General features: G+C 48.2%; 1 protein-coding gene across 1 annotated transcript; it reads right to left on the bottom strand.

Annotated features, from left to right (window-relative positions):
• Positions 1–10,234: 10,234 nt before the first annotated feature.
• CRNKL1 (crooked neck pre-mRNA splicing factor 1) lies at positions 10,235–20,010 on the bottom strand. The gene is made up of 14 exons (XM_062490734.1): positions 19,936–20,010; positions 19,588–19,740; positions 18,933–19,024; positions 18,679–18,837; positions 18,149–18,315; positions 17,546–17,724; positions 16,781–16,951; positions 16,073–16,264; positions 15,289–15,348; positions 14,117–14,197; positions 12,318–12,557; positions 11,960–12,061; positions 10,651–10,899; positions 10,235–10,478 (listed from the first exon to the last, which is right to left on the bottom strand). Exons 1-14 carry the CDS (start codon positions 19,981–19,983, stop codon positions 10,311–10,313), a joined length of 2,061 nt encoding a protein of 686 aa, XP_062346718.1. The 5' UTR covers positions 19,984–20,010; the 3' UTR covers positions 10,235–10,310.
• Between the last annotated feature and the right edge of the window lie 1,376 nt (positions 20,011–21,386).

The raw sequence follows: 21,386 nt of genomic DNA on the forward strand, positions 1-21,386 counted from the left end.
GAGCCATGAGCCCAGTGCCTGGTTTGGGACATTCTGGCATCCTTAGAAAATGTGGCCTTCTCAGGTCCTGCTGCTCCTTCCTAATTTTCCATCCTTTTCTCAAATGCCAGCCCTGAAGGGAGCAGTGTCCAGGCCTCCTGACAGCCCCTCAAGGTTCCTTTGGAGATTTTACACGAGGAAGAGCTGCAGAGAAACAAACAGAAAAAGGGGGAAATGGGATTCTTTCAGCTGAAAAAAAAAAAAGCATCTTATTGTCATGGCATGAAAACTAGTGCTGAACTGTTACTTAGCATTCCTAAAGCATCGAGCTTCCATGTTTTTAAATGCTGCTGAGAAGAGACCGATGGCAGTGTTCTTTTCCCAGCAGGCACCCAGGAGCAGCAGGGAAGCCCCAGCACTGCTGAGCAGAGGGGCCTTTTCCCTCTGTTTTCCGAGGTTACCTTCTCCTTCTCAGCACAGCCCTGTTCACGGATGAGCGTGCTGGAGTCAGAGCATGAGCCCATGGGAGCAGGAGCCTGTGTGATGCAGCTGCTGCAGCACACAAATGCAGTGTCACAGCCAGCCCAGGGAACAAACAGCCCTTCCCATGTGGCCAGGGCTGCTCCCTGAGCCCAGGGAAAACGGGAGCAGTGGCTTGGAACTTGTCCTGATTCCTTCTGAAGCTTTATCCTGAACAAGTTCTCGCCTTCCCAGAAGTCAACTCAACACCTTGTGCAAATTCATTCCAATGGATGCCACAGAGAGGAGATGACCCCCGTGTAAAAAAAACAGGAATCCTGCTGCATAAAACCAGGAAACCCATCTCTGAGTGCCGGGGGAGGGGGGTGGGGGGTGTTAAAATGGAATAAGGGATAAAATTCCCAGCAGTTTTGTGAGCAGTGTTTGATGTTGGGCTGTGTAAAGCACAGGCCGAGGAAGTGAGGAAGGGTTTGACCAGTGGAGCTCAGATCTGACCAGCTGAGAGGTGAATTACCCAGCTGGGAGAAATGCTGGTCCCTCAGTACCCAACACCATTTCTATGTTTTAAAGTCTGAAATCAGGGCTGTTTTAGCAGAGGGTGAGGGGCTGGAAGGGACCAGGGGGCATCCACAGGCAGCTGGGAGGCATCGGGAGCAGCATGGGAAGCGGTGCCTCTGCAGCTGTGCAGTGGTTTCCATGTTGGATCCTCAGGAAGGACACACAGCTGGACAAGTTACCTGCCCACACCTAAGTGCTGAAAGTGCAGGGAGGTGGAACTGGGTGGACTTTGGGGTCCCTTTCAACCCAAACCATGCCCTGATTCCATGGACGCCTCCATTAATGACAAACAGTTCAAGTCCAAAGGATGCCAGACTCAGGGGCAGGAATTGCTTTTGAAGGGAAAGGGGTGTAGTTATCAATTTCCAAACATCACACTTAGACACCTGAGGAACAAAAATACAGGGCACCCAAGGATTACCAGTGGTTTTGAAAGCAGCAGTACTGGAACACCCGCGGGGCTGGAACATGAATGTGTTCCCAGAAGAAGCTCCCAAATATTGCTCTGATGAAGAGTAGGCTGTTTACTGCAGGCTTTGTGAGCTTTTGGCATGAGTCATCTGGCAGAACTGAAACCAAATGAGGAAACCAATAAGTGAAAATAGACGGGCATCCTTAGCAAAAGAACAAGGAAAAAGGAAGACGGTCTGTTTTCACCCGCTCTGGGGAGATGACAGACTTTTGAAAGAGATTGAAATTCACAGCTCTCCTTTACTGCCCAAGGCCATGGCACCTGCTGCCAGGGGTGTCCTGAGCAGTCACCTCGAGATTTGCTCTGGAGTCAGCAGAGGAGAGGCACTCCAGCATCTCCACTGGTTTTAGAGAGCAGGTGGGAACAAGTTTAATGTTCAAAATTAGATGGAAGTGCTGCAGGCTCAGGGACACCATGGATCAACAGCTCCTTAAGTGACCCTGGTTGCTTTGCTGGGACACTTCATCAGCCTGGCCAGTCTCTGTGACCTACTGCATCTCTCAGCTGCTTCTACCACAGCCACCCCAAATCCATCACAGCCATAAATCAATTCAGCAGGCATCTTTGGGGGGAGGTCTCCCTGGAATCAAACTGGCTTCTGCAGAGCTAATGAGGCTCGTGGATTTCAGGGTTTCAGAGTTACAGAAGTGGCAAAGACCTTTGATAGAGAGCCTTAATTCAGCCTCAGCTCAGCCAGCTCCAGGGTCTCTGTACTCGGTTCTGATTTAAACAAACGCCTGTGGTGTGGGTGTGGATGGGGACGGGCAGCACAGAGCTGAGCTGTGTCTGCACAGGACCTTAAATCAGAATCACAGCGTGGTTAGAGTGGGGGGGGGGACCCCCAGCTCACACCGCTGTGACCCCCCTGCCCAAGGCAGGGAGACCAAGGCCCACCTGCTCTGTTTGTGTGGCAGGAGCAGGCAGCCCCCAAGAACCAAGCCACGCGTGTGCGTGTCAGAGCATCCCAGCTGCAGGAACCTGTGCCTGGAAACTCGTTGGGAAAAATCACTTCAGACTGACAAAAAGCAGCAAACTCTGCTCCTTGTCCCCTGGAACAACAGCCAGCCCCGAGGTGAAAGCCACGGACGTGCTGGCTGTGCGGCCATCGCTGCCTGGCCGGCTCCTCTGCCACATTCCAGCCTGACAAAATTCAATGGCACACAACAGACACCAAGCCCTGGGAGCCGAGCACTGCCAGTGGGAATCCTGGCTGCACTCAGAAAGGAGTCTTTTCTTTGCAGAGACAAAGATGTCACATCACCTCTACCATCAGCTGGTCTTTGGCAAAAACACTCAGAATTTAAAAAAAAACAAAAACCAAAGCCCAACCCAACAAGAATTATCTGGGAACTGGATGTAGTTATGTAGTTTCTTTCCCCAGTCTGAAACTTTGATGTGCCAGCCCCTTTGCAACGGCTTGGTTTCTTAAACAGAAATTGTACAACCAGAAGCCACCAACACCTGGATCACCTGTGTATCAGCAACACATTAACAACTTAAATTGGGTAGTAAAGGTGGAAAGGTAATACCTGACCTTGTCTGCACAGAAACACTCTCATTTCACCCTTAAAAAAGTCAAAAGCACATTAGAGAGAAACAAGAGGGGGGGATTAAGTGTTCTCCTGTAATGCTGCTATACTGTGTTTGCTTAGATTGCTGGATTAACAAAGGAACTGGATTTCATTACATGCATGAGAAAATTAATACAAAATTAAATCGATGCCATTATTTGTATTACTGAAATGGAGCAAAATGCAGAAGCAGCAGCATTTTTAAATGATAAAAGGGCAATGTATTCCTTCTTCAAATACAGAAAACTATTGAGTTAGGGAACCATTTAAATTGGAAAAGACATCTAAGACCACAGAGTCCAACTGTTAACCCAGCAATGAAGTTAAAAATAAATCATTTTTGTTTGCCTTTAAATGAAACTCACATAAGCCCCGAGAAGGAACAAGCAAATTTATTTCCTGCTCACAGCCTGTGGCAACTTTGACATCTGAGTTTGCAGAGATTGTCCTGGGACTCTGAAACATTATGTAAACCAGGAAACAAGCTGGTTGGGTTCTGCACAGCCATAAACTAACCCCACGAGCACCCCCCAGCTTTGTACACGGCGGCGGCGTTTGGATGAGGCACATCCCTAATGAAAAGAGGGAAAAGCCTAATTGGATGACGCGGCACCACAGCATCCTTGCCAGCGGTGATGCGGGCTGTGCAGATGAGGCAGCTGTCAGATAAGCTCTGTGGTTAATGCCCAAGAGCCCTTGCACTGGGCTCTGCTGCTCTTGCAAGGCCCAGCAGCCACGAACCCCTGGCAGGAATGGCAGGGCCCCTCCAGAGAACAAGAAATGCAGTTCTGTCCTCTTCCCATCCCTTCTGGGGCAAAAGACACCCGGATCATGCTGCAGTTTAATCTCCGACTTGCACAGTTGCTTTGAAAAGAGAAACGTATAAAACTATGGACATTAATTTCTAAAATCCACTTTGTATGTGTTTGCTTTGACTCCTAAAGGATTAAGCAAATGCTGTGTTGGACTTTGCGCTCCCAGAGCTGTGCAAATCCAGCTGAGGATGATGAACTGAATCAGCTGGTGGCCACAGCTCGGCTTCTGGTGGAAACATCTCCTCATCACCCCCTGGTCCGAAGTAATGCCCCAGAACTGAGCCTGAAGCTCCCAGGGGGCCCAGAGCCAGCTCCAGGAGCCCCAGCCTGTCCCAGCCAGGCTCTGGGATACTGGGGACAGGTGGTCCAATCCAGCTACATCCCATGGCCTGGGCTGGCTGCAAGGGAGCTGCACATGGGAGCTGCACATGGGAGCTGCACATGGGAGCTGCACATGGGAGCTGCACATGGCTGAGTGGGAGCTGCACATGGGAGCTGCACATGGATGCATGGAGCTGCACATGGCTGCAAGGGAGCTGCACATGGGAGCTGCACATGGCTGCAAGGGAGCTGCACATGGGAGCTGCACATGGGAGCTGCACATGGACGCATGGAGCTGCACATGGGAGCTGCACATGGCTGCAAGGGAGCTGCACATAGGAGCTGCACATGGATGCATGGAGCTGCACATGGGAGCTGCACATGGATGCATGGAGCTGCACATGAGCAGCGGCTCGGGATGCACGGAGGGATCTCACTGCACGTCCAGAGGAGCCTGGTGGGAAGCAGGACTGGATTTCTCCAGTGGCTTTTTTGGGGGATGGCTGTAACATGGGAGGAAAGCCCTCTGGGGTTTGGGGAGCTTAGCTACAGCAGCCTCAGCACTCGGTGATTCAGCCTTTGTTTTCCCCTCAGTGTTCCCCTTGCAACATATAAGACATTAATTCATGGCAAAATTTAATCAGTTTCAGTTAAAAATTTATTTTTATGTGAAGGAGCTTTCTGGTTTCCAAGAGGTTTTTGGGAGAGCAGTGACCAGCAGTGGCTATCAGTGGATAGCCCAACAACATCTGGTCTAAATAAGATATTTCATCAATAGCACACACACAAGGCTGAAGCACAGATGTATGGATTGAAAACCATTCAATAATTTCCATAAAGAACAAATGTGGCCAACTCACACTGGAGCAATAATCAGGCACTCAGTGAAAGCCCCTCTTAGTAGTTCTGTAACTCAGGAACATTTTAATTTATTTCCCTCTTTTTAATTTTGTAGTTGTCCTTGTTTTCTGACATTTATTATTGGTTTTCACTTTATGATTCCCTGAGCCTTCCACAGAAAGAATGCTTGATCACTTCTTCTAAAAATCACTGATAAGAAAATTAAATCCCTTTGGCATCACTGCACAGGGTAGTTGCATAACAAACCCAGTATATATAGAAATTGCTTTCCAAGTGTTTGCATAAGAGCTTGGAATAACACAGATGTAAAAAAAAAAAAAATTCCAACTCAATTTACAAACCAGCCCTGCAGTGCTTTTGTGTCTGATAACATGGAGTGAGCGAATCAGCTTACCAGTGGTACACAGGGAATATTAGTCTGGTGCTATTTACATAACTGGGAAAGAAAGATTAAAATGGGGCAGACAAGCGTGTATAAAAGGGTGATTTGCTTATCTTGGACAAGATGCTCTGTCTGGCCACAGAGACTGGCATAGAAGCTGATGCTTTAGAATACTCCAAGTTGTACAAAATCTCTGGTTTCTTTGTACAAGTTGATGCCCATTCTGAGATCAGAACTCCACAGACACCTCTGCAAACTCTTCTCAACTGTCTCAGTCATAACACCCAGCAAGAAAACCCAGGTTTGTTCTACCAGCCTCTCTAAAGACTGAGCAGCACAATCATTTATCTCCAAAATGTTCCCATAGTTCAAGTTCTGGGACTTGGAACATGCTGGACACCCAGCACATCAGTCCAACCAAATGCAAAATCCTCTTATGAACAAAATGGCTCCTCTTGAGAACCTTTAGACTTTGAGTTCAACCTAAGGGTCCTGTGCACTCTCCCAAAGGAAAGCAGCACTCACTGGTGTTGGTTTTAACTAAACTACACCTTGGGTGAGTTACGTTGATGTCACCCAAACCTCAACCCTCTAAAACCCAGCTTTCCTTCTTCTGATCTCTCCCTCTGCAGCATCTGGATCCAAATAGAAGAGAATAGAATTTAGACTTTAATAGAATTCAATTTATTTCCTTATGGACAGTAATGGAACAAACGGGCCTATGGAGATAAGTTCAGCCTCCTATTACTGAACATGCATTAAACATTAGAGCTGCTATACTCCTCCTGATAGGGACATGAAAAATGCACAGAACATTCCCTATTTGAATCCCATAATTATCCATAATCCTCTCAAAGGTTTCTATTCTTTTCAGATGTCACCATGTCACTTTCCTGAGAAACCTCATAAACCTCTCCCTCTTCCCTTTCTTACTGTCTGCTTCTCCCTGGGAACAAATTCCTCACAGAACAGATGGATTCTACCACTCCCAGCCTCCCCCAAATGGGAAGAATCAAAAATCATCCTGAGCAGAGCTAACCTTAGCTGAGCACTACATGGACATTCACAGAGAGAGCAGAGACATTTGCTGCAGCCTCTGGCTCTGGATCCCATCCCACAACTCCTTATTTCTCCATGAAAATCAGTATTTTCCAACGTCATCCAAGTGGATACACCCAACTCCCAAAGGCATTCTCTGAACCCACTGCTCAGAGGAACGCTGGGAGCTGCAGAGCTGCTGCAGGCCATTATACAGATGTTACAATTTCTGTATCACAGCCTGGAGCAAACAGAGATCCCGCATCTACCCCTCTCTGGAGGGTGACTTCTGGGGAATTGTCCCCCAGCTACAACCAGGGCACCAGTCCAACCCATGCTACCCTGAATTTGTCTCTTCAAATGTTACAGGTTCAGCCAATTTACTCACATTCCCATGAAACAGCTCAGATTTTTCCCCATTTCTGCTCAAGGGAAGATTACAGCTGGTGTGACTCCTGTACCCTCTTCTTTCCCTGGACACCTGGAACCCTTATATCCACCAGGGATTTGCCCACCCTAGTGCCTGTGGCACAGGTAGGAGGAAACAGGTCCAAGTGCCCTCTGGCCACCAGGCAGGGCTCCAGAGGGACAGAAACCCTGGGCTCCCACCCACACAGGGCTCAGCTCCCACTGAGGAAGGATATTTTCCATATGTGATCCTCGGATTTATCTCGCTTCTGAGCTATTGTAGCAGCAGATAAACCATCTGCTAATACAACACAACTTCCAAGCACAGACAAGCGTTTATCTTCTTTCAAGTGCATAATTTTATTGACTGATGGTATCTACGGAAGTGGAACGAACACAAACACTGTAAATCCTTCATGAGGAAGGGTAATTTTTGCCAAAACGGGTGAAAAGGCAGCTTCACAAAAGATACTGTGCAGAACAGAGTCAGGAAATAAAAAATATGCTCCCTAAAACCCAAGGGCAGCCTGCAGCCTGCGAACTCACAGATTTCCAGACCCCAATACAGAAGCAGCTGTCTCTCAGTTGGTGGGAGACAGGGACAGACAGTTTGAGTTGTGCCACACAACCTCTGGAGCATAAAATCTGTTTACTCCTTACTTAATGATGGTGTCAGCCCTCTCTTAAACAAGCAATTCCATGAACAAATCTGGTTTGAAATAGCTGTCCCAGAATAAATGCATCCTAAACCCCAACCAATCCTTCCCATTGCCCACCCTGTGGACCTTCCTCTGCCAGGTGGCAGTCGAGCTTATCACCTTTCCAACTGCACAAATCCACACTCCCTGTTCCCTCTTCCCCATGAAAGGCAGGTTTTTGCCAGACCTAAAAGCATGCAATACTCCCAAAGCCCCTCAGGTATCAGCCTGCCCCGGGGTGAACCCTTGGGGTGCCATTTCTCCCGGGGGCTGTTTCTCCAGTGGGGTGTCCCCCTTCTCCTCTCTGCTGCCAGAAGCCTTTCCAGCAGGAGTGTTTCTCTTCCACCCAGCCTAGTGATAAATCCAGGCAGGCCAGGCACGAGCCAGGAGGGCACTGGGGATTCATAACTTAAACGTGAGAACCCACAGATCTGCAGGGGCGAGGGAAAAGGACATAAATCACATGGGCAGGAATAGCTCAGCACCAACAGAGAGCACAAGTTTGGAGAGGACAGAGGCTACTGGGAGTCAAACAGCAGGGCACAAAGCACTGAGAGAACCCCAGAATGGTTTGGGTGGGGAGGGACCTTAAAACTCACCCAGTGCCACCCCTGCCATGGCAGGGACACCTTCCACTGTCCCAGGCTGCTCCAACTCCGGTGTCCAACCTGGCCTTGGACACTGCCAGGGATCCAGGGGCAGCCACAGCTGCTCTTGGCACCCTGTGCCAGGGCCTGCCCACCCTCCTGGGGAAGAATTCCTTCATTTTCAGTTCAGCAGTGTAAAGTCTGAGTGAGAGAAAACTAATGCTGTAGATCCCTGGAAAACTGAGCCCCACTGTTGAGCTTGGCTTCCCCATTTTGGAAGCGTGCAGAAGATTAATGCTGAAATTGTTTAAAAAACACTTCAGGTTTGTGCTTGGTGTAGCAGAGGCATGAGTCTGGGCAAGTGCTCCTGGAGACTGTGGCATGTCTGGCACAAAGCTGCTGCTGCTTCACGGGTGCCTCACACATTCCAAGGGAAAAGAGGGCAGAAATCTGTGTCTGTTATCACTCCTGAAGTAAGGCTTCAGCCATGGAACCACTCACTGCCCAGAAATCGCATTAGCAGGTATGTCCTGCTTTGCTTGTTATGTAATAAAAACCTCCTTTGCAAGATGGGCATGTAATGGGAGGGTGGAGAGAGAGAAATGAGGTGGGAACAGGGCTGTGGAAGGCGAGAAATCTATCACACCCCCCGTGTCATCAGTGCTCCAAAGGGGGAATAGTTTTACTCCTGGAGGAATGCTGCCTTCAGGATGTCAGTCCAGATCACTTCTCACACAAGTTCCAGGGTTTGAAAAGGCAGAAAAATCCAAATCCTGTTCTTACAACCGACCACCCCACAATAATCAACTCTGCTTGAAAATCCGAAAGTCTTTTTTTTTTTTTTTTTTTTTTTAAACTTGGAATAACTAAGAGTGCTTCTTCCCCTGTGCCTTGTGGGCCTGTTGCTTTCTGGAGAGCTGCTGAAGCTCTCTGGGCAGACACACACAAGATGCTCACCTGAGCCCCTGCTGACACCCTCACTATTGGCCTTATTAAAAGAGATGATACCAGCAACTGACACAGTACACAACAAAGCTGGGAATAAAAGGGGCAAGGTTCCATCTTCAAAAAAGGAAGGAATTCCTGGGAAAACACAGTGCTCAGACACTGAAACAATACAAAAACAAAGGGACAAACAAACCTCTTTCAACACACTCAAAATAAAAACCACCCAAAACCCCTCACCAAAACATACACAAGAAAACAATCTGTCCACCTCTGAAAACTCCGTAACAAATTCAATTAAATGAAATGGAGTATAGGACAGAGGGAAACATCAAAAGAAAGTGTGAAAAGCAGTGGGGCACAGGGCAGCAGGAAGGATTGAAAGAGGGCTAATAGAAATGAGATTTACAATGCAATGAGGTGTGGGTCAGCAGAAACACTCAGAGATGAGAGGGCAGGGGAGGAGAGGCACATACTACCAGAGGCTCAGGTCAGGCCGGAAAAGGCTGTTCTGGCCACAGCTGGACAGGCCAGATGTGGACAGGTCAGTGGTTCCCAGCCCAGAGCTGTGACAGCTCTGCTGGTGTCTGCCACTACATGGAAAATTTTCACAGGCTGTGTGATACTGATATCTACAGCTTTGTCCTCTAGGACCTGCTTTCAGTGTACTTAATTTCTAGTATTTTCTCCCCTTAGTTTTCCGGGATAAAAGCATCCTTGGATAGGAAGTTGTCAGCTTGTGGTCAACAGGAGTCTTTTTTCAGCTATTCTCACAATACCCTTCTTACATTTAACAGAATGACTGGAAAACTCATCAGGGACGATGGTTGGAGACCTCTCTCTCACTCAAGATGGAAGGTCTGCTGCCCTGGCACATTCATGTCCTTGAGCAGTGCTGGGACAGGCTGTGGGAGCCTTGGACAGAGCCTCGTGCTAAAAGCAAAGTCACTGCCCAGGTTTCCCAGTTCTCCTGTCACCGGTGACAGCTTCAGACCCCTGCACTGGTCCCAGGACCTCTCCTTTAGCTGATGGACTCCCACAGGACTGCTAAAGGGAATCAACCCCACGACAGTGCTTGTCTTCCACACAAAATCCATCTGAAGCCAGCAATACCAAAACTCTCTGAACACATTTATTTATCAATAATGAAAATACTGTACAATGGTCCAGGAAAGGGGAGGGAAAAGGCAAGGTATTAAGTCTGGCTTTCATCAATGTCCTTGTCAGGATCCATGGCTGCAGCTTCGCTCTCCTGCTGCTGCTTCTTCCAGAGCTTTGCCATAGCCAGGAGTTTGAGGTTGGGCTGATTGGCAGTGTCTTCTGGGAAAATATAATCATAGTACTCCTCCCATCCAGCATCAGACTAGAGAGAAAAACACCACAAAGCAAATTTGATTTGCATGTTAAAGCTGGCTATTAGGAGGCGCCTCTAATAAGGAAATTAGAAAAATAATAGAAAATTAAAGCCCGTGTTTTTGCTATCCCCTGCCCAGCAGCCGCCTCCATAAAACGCAACCGCCAGCATTTTTCCTTACCCCATCTTCGGCCTGCAGCTTCCTCCTCTTCTTTATTTTCTCAGGCATCAGTTTGTCTATCCTCTCCTTGGTGGCGTCGGTGCCGAACTCTTCCTCGAAGCTCCTCCAGGACTCGAGCAGCATGACCCTCTCCTCCTTCTCCTCGCAGCTACGCATGGCCTTGTTGGCCTCCTCGTAGACCTGGCGGCAGCGCGGCAGCCGCTCGTCCCGGCCTGCAGACAGCTCGAACTGTGCCAGGCTGATCCACACCTGCGGGCACAGAGCACCAGAGACAGGGCACTCGTTAGCAACAGCGACGCGGCCAAACCACGGCAAACGCCTGCGGGTGCCCGGGAAATCCGTTCGTTTCACACGGCGGGACGCGACAGCACCTAAGGCGCGTGGATTGGTTTCTTGGGGTTGCTTCAAGTCATGACAAATCCGTGTGAATTTAGTCAGTGACGGCACCAAGTGACACTGGAAAATCACAGTGTTTTAGCAGCCAAGATCCCAAAGCTGCTCGCAAAAGATTCTTTTACCCGAGATAGTTTGTTGCTGTATGGAATTCAGTGTTGGGGAAGGTGAAATAGGAAAACCTTATAAATATGATTGCCTGGCAAAAGATTTTGAGAATATGGAAACTGTAAGTGGGATTGAAATGAAAGCCATCTTTGAGATACCAAAGCTTAGTTACTGAACAACTGAAAATAATAGTATGGCCAGCTGAAAGTAATCCCCTCTTGACTGAACAATTCCCTCTGCTTGCAGACAGCTCCAAGGGTCAGAGCAGACCCTACTAGCTTGGCAGAAGGGGTCCAAAGAGGAGTTTTTAGGGTCTAAAGTGTAACAGAGAATGGTAATGTAATGATTCCTATAGGCTGTATGTAAATGCTATAGGATTTGTACCTTGTATTAGATTGGTTAGCAAAAATTAGAATATTCAGCACAGAAGAAGATTTATTGTATTGTAATGGGAACCTCGATCTCTCAGCTCTTACCTCTTACTTTTTACTCTCTTACCCTTCCTTTCACTATTGCTCTTACTCTTACTCCCTTGCTCTCTGGTGCCTGCTCCAAGCTGTGGGTGGCAGCTCCAAGCAGGGCCCTTTCACCCACGCCCTTTGCAATAAACCACAGGTTCCAAGACCTGCCTTCAGAGATCTCTCATCTCCATCCATCCAAACTGTCCTACCCCTGGATGCTCCTGCAATTCAGGAACTTCCCTCCCCCCTTCAGAGGTCAGGCACGGGCCTGGACCTGGGCAGACTGAGCCAAGGCAGCCCAGGCTTTCCCTGCTCATGGGCTCTGTGTCCCAGGTGCCCACACACACCTTGACGTGCTGGGTGCGCTGCAGCAACCGCCGGTAAAGGTTCCTGGTCTTCTCATACTCCTCTTGCTCAATCTCAAAGTCAATGTAGGATTTCCAAAGCACCTGCAACAGAGAAGTCTCCCACCATGTTCATTCCGAGCACACCGGGAGAGGAAGGGAACAGACAGAGGTGAAATTTCCCGGAGGAAAGGTTCAGGGATCAGAGTGTTCACTGGCAGCACGGGCTGGGATTAGGGCTGAGCAGCACCAAAGCTGGTGCCCATCAGCTTTCACCTCATGTTTCATCTGGTGGGTTATCTGCATGTTCATCAGCCACACTGGGCAATAAACACCTTGAAACCAGTCCCCCCCTCCTCACCTCAGGCATGTCCAGCCGGGGCTGGCCGATAGCCAGCTCGTAGATGGCCCGGGCCCGGTCTATGTCCCCAAGGATGGTCTCCAGCTCAGCAAACTTGATCCAGGACGTGCAGTTTTCTGGTGCAAACTCCAGGAACTTTTCATACAGCTTTCGGCAACGGTCAAATTCACGCAGCTGTAACTCCAGCTCGATATAACCTTTAAACAGTTTGTTTTTTGGACATTTACCTATGGAAGTCCCCTGTTAAGTAAAAAATAAATAAATAAATAAAAAATCCAACAACAAACAAACCCTTAGTGATCATGCAGGAAAACAAAACCCCCACTCGATTTTCTAAGTTTTTGAACCACAACTCATTTTTTTGCACTGTTTATTCAGCTTGTTCAGGGCCAGCAATAAATTCAACCCGTGTTTGTGGAACAAATGTGAATCCATAAACACCAAGAGCCTGGGAAGCAGAAAACATCCTTCACTTGTCATTCTTTTACATAATGTGGTCTCCCCATGGAGTGTGAGTGGAAACTAGCCTGGCTCATCAGCTGAGCACCTGAAGAAAGCACAGTACCAGTCTGGGCCAGCTTGCCAGGTAACCAGTTCCCAATCATCTCATAGAACATATGATGCCAAACAAACCACACTGTTCCTCCTGGCACAGAGAAGGGCTGCCCACCCCTGCCTGCTGGCTGGCAGCAATGGACAGGTGGAGAATTATATCTTTACAAAGTATTTTCTTCCTGATATGCCTCAGTCTCTGTAAAAAACTGTCCTGAGCCAAGCTGTGAGAGACAATTCTGGATTCTTAGTTTGGTAATCTCTTAAAACAAGAGTTAAGAATGAGCATGCCTGAGGCAGGCTGTACAGAACTTGGCCTTGGAGTCACTTCTATAGACAAGTATTGTTTACTAAGCAATGTGGCTTCTGCTCCCTCAAACCAGTGTGAGGCAATTTGAGATGGAATTCCCTTGCCACAGTTCTCCTGCACAATGTTCCTACACATTCAGTATCTTGGAATTAATGAAAAACAGAGGAAACCACCACTTTGGATTATCAGCTTCATCACCACTATGGCTCCAGCTCTACAGATGCCACTGCTATTTCAGAATATGCTCAGTTCTTCTCCAGGTGCCCTCCATCACCGTTGGGCTGGAAATTCCATCAGTTTGCTCTTGAAAGTCAAACCACCTCAATTGCTAACATCATTGGCTTTCTCTCAAAATGCCTGATGCTATTCCTGATCTTACTAAGAATATCTGAACTGAAAGGAAAGGAAGTTTGTAATTTCAAAAGATGCCATTTCTTGCTGCCCCATCACACCCTGCTGTCCCTTTAGGTGCCGACATTCACTGAGTGAACCTGCTGGGCAGCTCCTGAGCTTGCCTGAAGTCCCTGTGATTGCTTCTGTCAGCAGCTGGGACTAGCACACCGTTTTGCAGGTCCTAATATCCTAGAGTCAAACCTCCCATTCATCTCCAATGCTTTTTAAAATGCTATTGTTAGTACAAGTATCACTGTAAGCCATCAGCAGCAGCTAAGAACTCTTAAGAGCACTGAGCTGATGTGGGTGCCCTGCATTCAGAGGAGAGCTTTGCTGTTTCTGCCCGGGGCTAATTCATCAGAACAAGCTGCATTTCTTTTTAAATCATATGTGACAGTAAATGCTGGCCCCTGCAGACTTCTCTGATGCTTTATTTTAAGTGGATTAAATCAGCAATTTAAAAAGGACAATTTAAGATCTTTTAATGCTATTCCCGTGTTACTATTAGTTAGTGAAGTCAATTATGGCTCTGACAAAAGCTTACCAAAGCCCTTCTGGCAAGGGGGAGGTTTTTCTGACGAATTTCAAACTGTGCATATAGCAGCCACATTTTGGCAAATGTAAACTGGAAGAAAAAGAAAAGGTGCTGTTTAGGTGGGAAAGTCAGTAGATAATACTGTACACGTTGCTCAAAAAAAAAAAAAAGCATTCTATCTATACAAGATATGACTGCTGCTGCAGTTAATCTCATTTAATCTCAGTATTTCCCTGCTGAAAGGTTCAGAATTCATTGTTTGAAATAACCTCTATGATAGGACAATATATTGGGGAGAAAGGAAAAATGGCCAGGACAGAATTCTTTTAAACCGGAGAAAATAGTTTTTTAACCAATCATCAATTAGAAAAACATCAGCCACTGCTGAATCAATTAATAGCTAATCAGCTCTTAATAACTAGAGATTAACCTGACACAATAAATGACAAACTAGAGGAAGAACATGAACAAGGATTTTCTGACATTACAAGGCAATGCATTTGTAAGGCTTTGGCCCCACGAATATTTTAGTTAAAGTTCACAAGCAAAGAAAACCCCCACAAAACCCCAATCAATCAGCCCTGAAGACCAATTGTAATGGGGAAGACATTCCCGGAAAGCTGTTTCAAAAAATGCAGCTGCCTCAGGGGTGACCATGGAGGCTAGTGGATGCTATAAAAGGTGTTAACCCAGATAAGAGGAGCCTCAAGTGCCTAAAAAGACTGCAAGAGACTGAGCTGTGAGCAGCTGGGAAGGATTCTGCCTCAGGAGGAATGCAAGCAAGCAAAAATTAAGTGGCCTTCCCTATTTTCTGACTATGTGTAATTTCATCTTCTTACAGTCTACTTAGCAACTACTTAATAATTTGAAAACACTGGAAAAACCCTTGTGTCTGGTGTGTGTGAGGGAATCCTGACATCAATGCTTGCCCTGCAGTTTCCCTCTCTGATGCAAATTATAGACATCTTGCACTGTGGTTTGAAAGCCTCCCTCATCCATTTTGGAAGGTGGACAGTTTTGAGAAACTGGAAGGGATACTTGGAAGTTTTAAGCAAAGCCTTCATAAACCTGTTAGCAGCTGCTTACACCCCTGAATGTTGGGGGGGGGGGAAGAGAACTAAAGGATCTTATCTATGGCACTTTAATCCAAAACTCAAGCCAAACTGCTGGAGGAGCCTCACCTTCTTGTGGGGCAGGAGCTCAAGGCATGCCTGGTACACCTGCCTGGTTCGCTCTGCATCCTGCAAGAACAGGCAGCATTAAACACACTTTGTTTACTGCTGAGATTATGCTGAATTTGAATCCTGCAGTGATTGCAAAACTGCAGAAGAGTATCTAAGTCAAGCAGGTTAGAATCAGGAATGCTTATCTACTTAGTGTGCACAATTCAAAGGTGGTAGCTTCTGAATCAGCAAGACTCACCTTTTCAAAGCAAGGTTCAGTACTAGGAAGCCAATAATAAAACAAGGAGTGTCCTGGTTGTGGGATTAAAAATATGTCTCTTCCTTTAACAGACAACGAAGAGGTGTTCTGTACTCAGAGCAGCTCTAATGTTCCATGACTGGAAACAGAATAAGTACTTGCACAGCCTCAAAGGCCTCCATAGCAGCAACGTGGCTGCTTCACAAACCATTTTTGTTACCTACAGAACTATTTTGTAAGTTCAGGTAACAGTCTGCCATGGGCAGTTCAGCCGGGGCCACCAGGAATACCTACTCCTGCTTTTGTTACCAGTGCATTTCTGAATGAATTAATGGAATAAAACAAGTTTGATTTTTCCCCTCCCTTATGCACAGGGAGGGAAAACCAGAAGAGGAAAAATTCTCTACGTTTAAACAGCAAATCCTTGAGCATGTTACACAAAACTAGTAACACAGAGAACACCCAGTTATTGGTTTCCCTTTTAACCACCAGCAGCTGTTTACTGTAGGGAAAGAGAAGCCCCCCCGAATTGTCAGCACTTGCCTTTGCCTCCAGCTCCTCATAGAGTGCATAGTTAATCCAGAGGTAGATGTACCTCTTCCAGTGGCGTTTCTCCTGGATGGGGGGCACGTTGGCGATGGCTCTCTCGTACACCTCGCGCACGGTCTCGGCGTCCGTGTCGCTCTCCACCAGCCGCAGGTAGTCGAACCACGCGTCGTAGTTGTGGGGGTTTGCCTGCCAGAGGCAGGGCAGCAGCAAACAAACTGCAGTCACTAGAATGAACACAGACTCGCCCTCCACTTAGGCAGAATTTCCCCTTTAAGATGGATCACGGGAATATTAACATGAACTGTCAGTCTTAGGGATGCTTATGGTGGAGCTTTTGGGTTAGAAGTGACTTTGTGTGCAGTGGGGACTGAACAGCAGACAGGTGTGGCACAGCTGCTTCCTCACAAAAAGGTATGTATGCACAGGTGAGGTGCCCTGTAATGGCTATTCCCTAACTGAAGTAGTAACTACAAGCTAAATTGCATTATCCCTAGAGGTACCAAGCCTTGAGTTCAATCCAAAACCGTCACCTGCACAGTCTGGATTAGAAAGCAGAAACAAAATGAACATTCCCTTGGTGTTTTTTTGGACTGACTTTCATGGGCAATGTGAAACTCATCAGCCTTGATATCACAAAATACTCCTGTCCCTTAAGCACCAGCTGGCTGTATGGTGAGCCTGGAGGGCACCTGTCCCACCTACCTTCACCTCCTCCTCATACTGGAATCTCCTCTTGCTGACAATGATGTCCTCGATTCCCCTCCTGTCTCCAAACTTCTTCTCAAAGATGGTGTAATTCTTGAAGAGATTCTGGGCATCCTGCTTTGGAATTCTATCCAAGGCATACTTGTAGATAACTCTCACTCTTTCAAACTGAAAATATTAAATATAATTTTAAAATACTTACAAAGCAGTTTTTCAATGAGATTTTGGCACTATTTAATAGAATATAGAATTGTGGGACATCCCAATGTAAGTGACTATTTTAGAAAAAGACTAACACAGATCTCCCTGAAGAGTAAACTTTGAGAGGGAAAAATTAAACCTGAAAATGCCAGCCCCCAGCATCTCTTATTCATCAACAGGTTTAGAATATTTAAACCAATTTAAGAGGTCGTGATTTGGAGTTCACAGAATGTCTTCAATTTCTTAACAGCCTGGGAACCTTACAGACTGTGAAAAACATCTGGACCAATCCAGTTTTCTATCATGCAGGCCTATAACCTCTCAGAAACTCTCCAGTCTGAGGATACAGGTTTGAGCCATTGCTGCTGGTCTTGGGCTTGGCAGGTCTCCCTTAGAGCACATTTTAGTGCTGTCACCAAAAGGCAACTAGAGGTGAGCAAAACACCATCTCCCTAAATCAGAGAGGCGCTGGGAACTACAAATATTGCAGGTTAAATGCATTAAGCTTTGATATTCAAGATGTCTTGGCATGACTCAGACGCACATTCGAGAAGATCCTACCTCTTTCTGGTTCTCCTCAAACTTGGCAAAAGCCACGTACAAGTGCTCGTCCATGTGCTCCTCTCCGAAGAACTCCACCGCCCTCTCGTACACCTTCCTGGCGTGGGCAAAGTAGCTGTGCTTCTCCTCGAAGCGTGCGTACTTGATCCAGTTCTTCACGTCGGGGTGAACCAGCACAAGTGCAGCTCTTGTTAAAGAGACAACAACATCAAACATCTCTCAGGATGGAACACACGGGGAACAGTAAGTGCAGCTGGGAAGGAGGCACTGACGGGTCTAAGCGTGCAAAGGCTTCGCGCCTTGCTGAGAACTTAAAAAGGGACAAGGGTCAGGGAAAATCTGAGGAGAAACCTGAAACCAATGATGGCTGCAAAAGAGCTGGGTGCATGAATACTGCAGTTAAACAGGCACTGTTGTTGCAGAACCTGCAGCCACTGCACTGAATCTGGAGGCTTTCCCTAAACATGCTTCTGCTGGCTCATTCCCAGCACACCACAGCAAAAAGGAGCACAGGGACATTACTGGACATGGAATACTTGGGAAGGAAATAAAAGAACAGAGGCCTTAACCCGGACAGGAGTCACAAAACAATAGAAAGGATATATCTCTCATAAATGCTTCGTGCTCTGTCCACCTCCTTGTATCTCAGCTCAAAGTTGATGTAGGAATGCCAGGCTTGCTCCTCTGGCTGCCACTCCATCCACCGTTCAAACACTTGGCGTGACCCAGCAACATTCCCCAGCATCTCCTCCATGTACGTGTACTTGTACCTGGGGAGAGGAGACTGAGTTTCTGCAATCACATGGTGAACACGTCCATTCAGGGATTTCTGCAGCTCTTCTGAAGGGCATCCCTGAGCTTCCCTCCCCTATTTCCTCCCACCCCAGAAAAGCCTGTAGGCACAGAAGTGAGCGGCAGCATCCAGGCACACAAACATCTATCTCTCCCAAGGCTCTTGCTGCTTAAAAAGTAAAAACCTTTCCAAAACTTCAGCCTTCTTTTTTTTTTTTTTTTTTTTTTCCCAGACTAGCCTGAAGACTTGGAGAAACAGGATAATCTGCATAACCCCAGAACAGCCGAATGCTGTGGGGTCTTTGGGGCCAGCAGGGGGGCTCCCTGCTCTGCCACCATACCAGAACTGGTTGACCCTGGGCAGCGTGGTGATGGCCCGGTCCCAGATGTTGCGGGCGTGGTTGACCTGGCGGTTCTTCATCTCCATCTCGGCATACTTCAGCCAGAGGGTGACGTTCCTGTAGTCCACATCCAGGGCACGCTCGTAAATGGAACGGGCTCTGGAAAACACAAGTACAGGCCGGGTCAAATGTGCCCCCCCCCAGACCGTGGTGTGTCTAAAAAGGCTCCTAAGAGATGCCTTCATCATCCTTACCTCTGGATTTCCTTCAGGCTTTCCTCCCATTGTGCGTACTTTATCCAGTTACTGATAACAGTCCTGTTCTTTCTTATGTTATCTTCAAAAGTCTGAGGAGAAAATTATATCTGTAAGTCAGAAATCATTCTGCAGACCATTCAAATAAAAAATGGCTTAAGGGGGGATTATTATAACATAACCATTAGGAATATGCTTGCTTTGCTTAGGCATTTTCAAAGCAAAAAGTCAAGCAAAACCATGGGGAAATCTGCACAAGCAAAGCAATTATTTTAAAAGAAGATTGATAACTCAGCATTACTGTAATGTTATTTACTTTCTTTGTTCGTGGTCTTTTACAGTGGCTGGCCAGATAATGGTGGTAATGGAGAAAACACCTATTAATTGAGTAAATAATTACCCTTGCAGTGTTGTGAACGTGGGCACAGGAGAGATGTTGCTTACTACCAGATTTTGTCAAGCAACACGTCTGTAAATTACAGGTTCTGCTAAAGGGTAGCATGAAAAAGGGGTTTTAAAGAACTGATGGCCACCTGGAAAGTCCGTAAAAAACACAGACTACATCTTGTTGAAGTTAAAAACATTGAAATTTTAGTACTTTACGTGAGTTTCGAGACTAAACCTGGTTTTGTTTCTTTTTTTTTTTTTAGCGTACCTTTCTCTTTCGAAGTTTATAGTCGTTTAGCTCTTCAACATCTGTGATCTTCTGCTGCGGAGGCGGCGGGAGAAGCTCGAGCTCCCTCTCCTTTGCCTCTCTCAGCAGCTGCTCGGCTGTGATCTGAACTTCGGCGGGTGCCTTGTTCTTCACCTGCAAGGCAAACGCAAGGAGGGGCTCGGTTCCCCTTTCCTAACGCAGCACCGGGACGCTCCCTTCGCCCCGGCGCCTCGCTACGCGCGGAGCCCGCCGCGGGCGGGGCCGGGACCCGCCGGGCCGGGGCGAGGGGGGATCGAGGAGTGCCGGGGAGGTTCCCGAAGGGTCCCCACGGCGCTCCCCGTCACCCACCTTCGCCACTTTGGGGATGCGCTGCTTCCCGGCCGCCGTAGACGCCATCTTGCCGCCGCTGTGTGCGCAGGCCCCGCCCCGCCACCCCTGACCTCACGCAGCCCCGCCCCGGCGTCATTGCCGCGGTAACGGCGACGCGTTCCCCCCACCCCCTCCCCGGCGGTGCTGGTGGTGGTGGGACCGCCCGTGGCCTCATCGGTTCCATCTGTCCCGTCTGTCCGGTCCTTGGGACGGCCCGCGACCGCTCCGCTCCGCTCCGGGGACGCGGCAGGTGAGCGCGGCTCGGGCGGTCTGGGTCCGTCCGCGTGTGGGGGCCGCTCGCTCCCGCGGTCCGTGAGGCCGCCCGGGGGTGTCCGCGGACAGCTCCGGTGTCCAACCCCTGTGTCCAGCTCCCGTGTCCAGCCCCGGTGCCCAGCTCCCGTGTCCAGCTCCTGTGCCCAGTCCCAGTGTCCAGCTCCCGTGCCCAGCCCCAGTGCCCAGCTCCCGTGTCCAGCTCCTGTGCCCAGTCCCAGTGTCCAGCTCCTGTGCCCAGCCTCCGCCCCACGCCGCGGCACCGCCCCCGGCCCGGCCCGGCCCAGCCCGGCCCCAAACCCACCTGGGGTGGCCGTCAGGAGCCGCCCGCAGCTCCTCGCAGCCCTCATGTCTAGGTACGGACGCGCTCGGTGCGTTTCGGGCCATCACCACCACAACCACCAACAAAAGCCCGCGTGGAGTCTTAGCTGTCCTTCAATAGAGCGTTTGTACGAAGAGCCGGAGGGAGCCGCTCCAAGTTCGGGAAGGAAGCGCCTTCTTGTGCTTGTTCTGCTGCTCTGTGGGGCGAATGCGGGAGTTGTTGCAGGGACAGCGGATTTCCTCATAGTAAAAACGTACCGTTTTCGTGTAAGTGCTGTTTTTCGCTCCCTGCAGACTGCGGGAGTGTTTAGGGGAGCTGGTGAAGTATATTTTTTTTGCGTTTACTGGGTGTGAAAATGCGGCAAACGTTTTTCCCCAGCTGAAGTCATCGTAGTGCTAAGCCTCAGCCGATGGACGGCCCTTTCAAGTTGTTGTTAGTTCTCCCGTTTGAAGTTGACGCGTGTTTGTAGGGGATGTGTTATTCGGGTTAATTTCACCACCCGCGCTGGCGCTGGAATGTTTTGTTTGTCTGTGAAAGATAAACACTGTAACTCTATCTCTATTTAAAAGGTTCGAAAATCTGCATTTCTTTTGGTTTTCCTTTTTAGCTGGGGAGTGCGGTGCCTCATAAGTTGAGTCACTGTCAGAAGGGACGGTTGTGTTTGGCAGTGGTGGAATGGCTCTGCTGTTCTAGGCGTGCTGGTTTAGACTTTTTTTTTTGTTTGTTTGTTTAGTACTGCTGTATTTTGCATATATCTTTAAGAAATTGTCGTTTTATTTCATGTGCCTGTTGGTTGGCTGGGTCACCGGAGGCTGCAGCAGTGAGCAGAGGCACGCAG

This window comes from Cinclus cinclus, chromosome 3 (genome assembly GCF_963662255.1).
Source record: "Cinclus cinclus chromosome 3, bCinCin1.1, whole genome shotgun sequence".
NCBI lineage: Eukaryota > Metazoa > Chordata > Aves > Passeriformes > Cinclidae > Cinclus > Cinclus cinclus.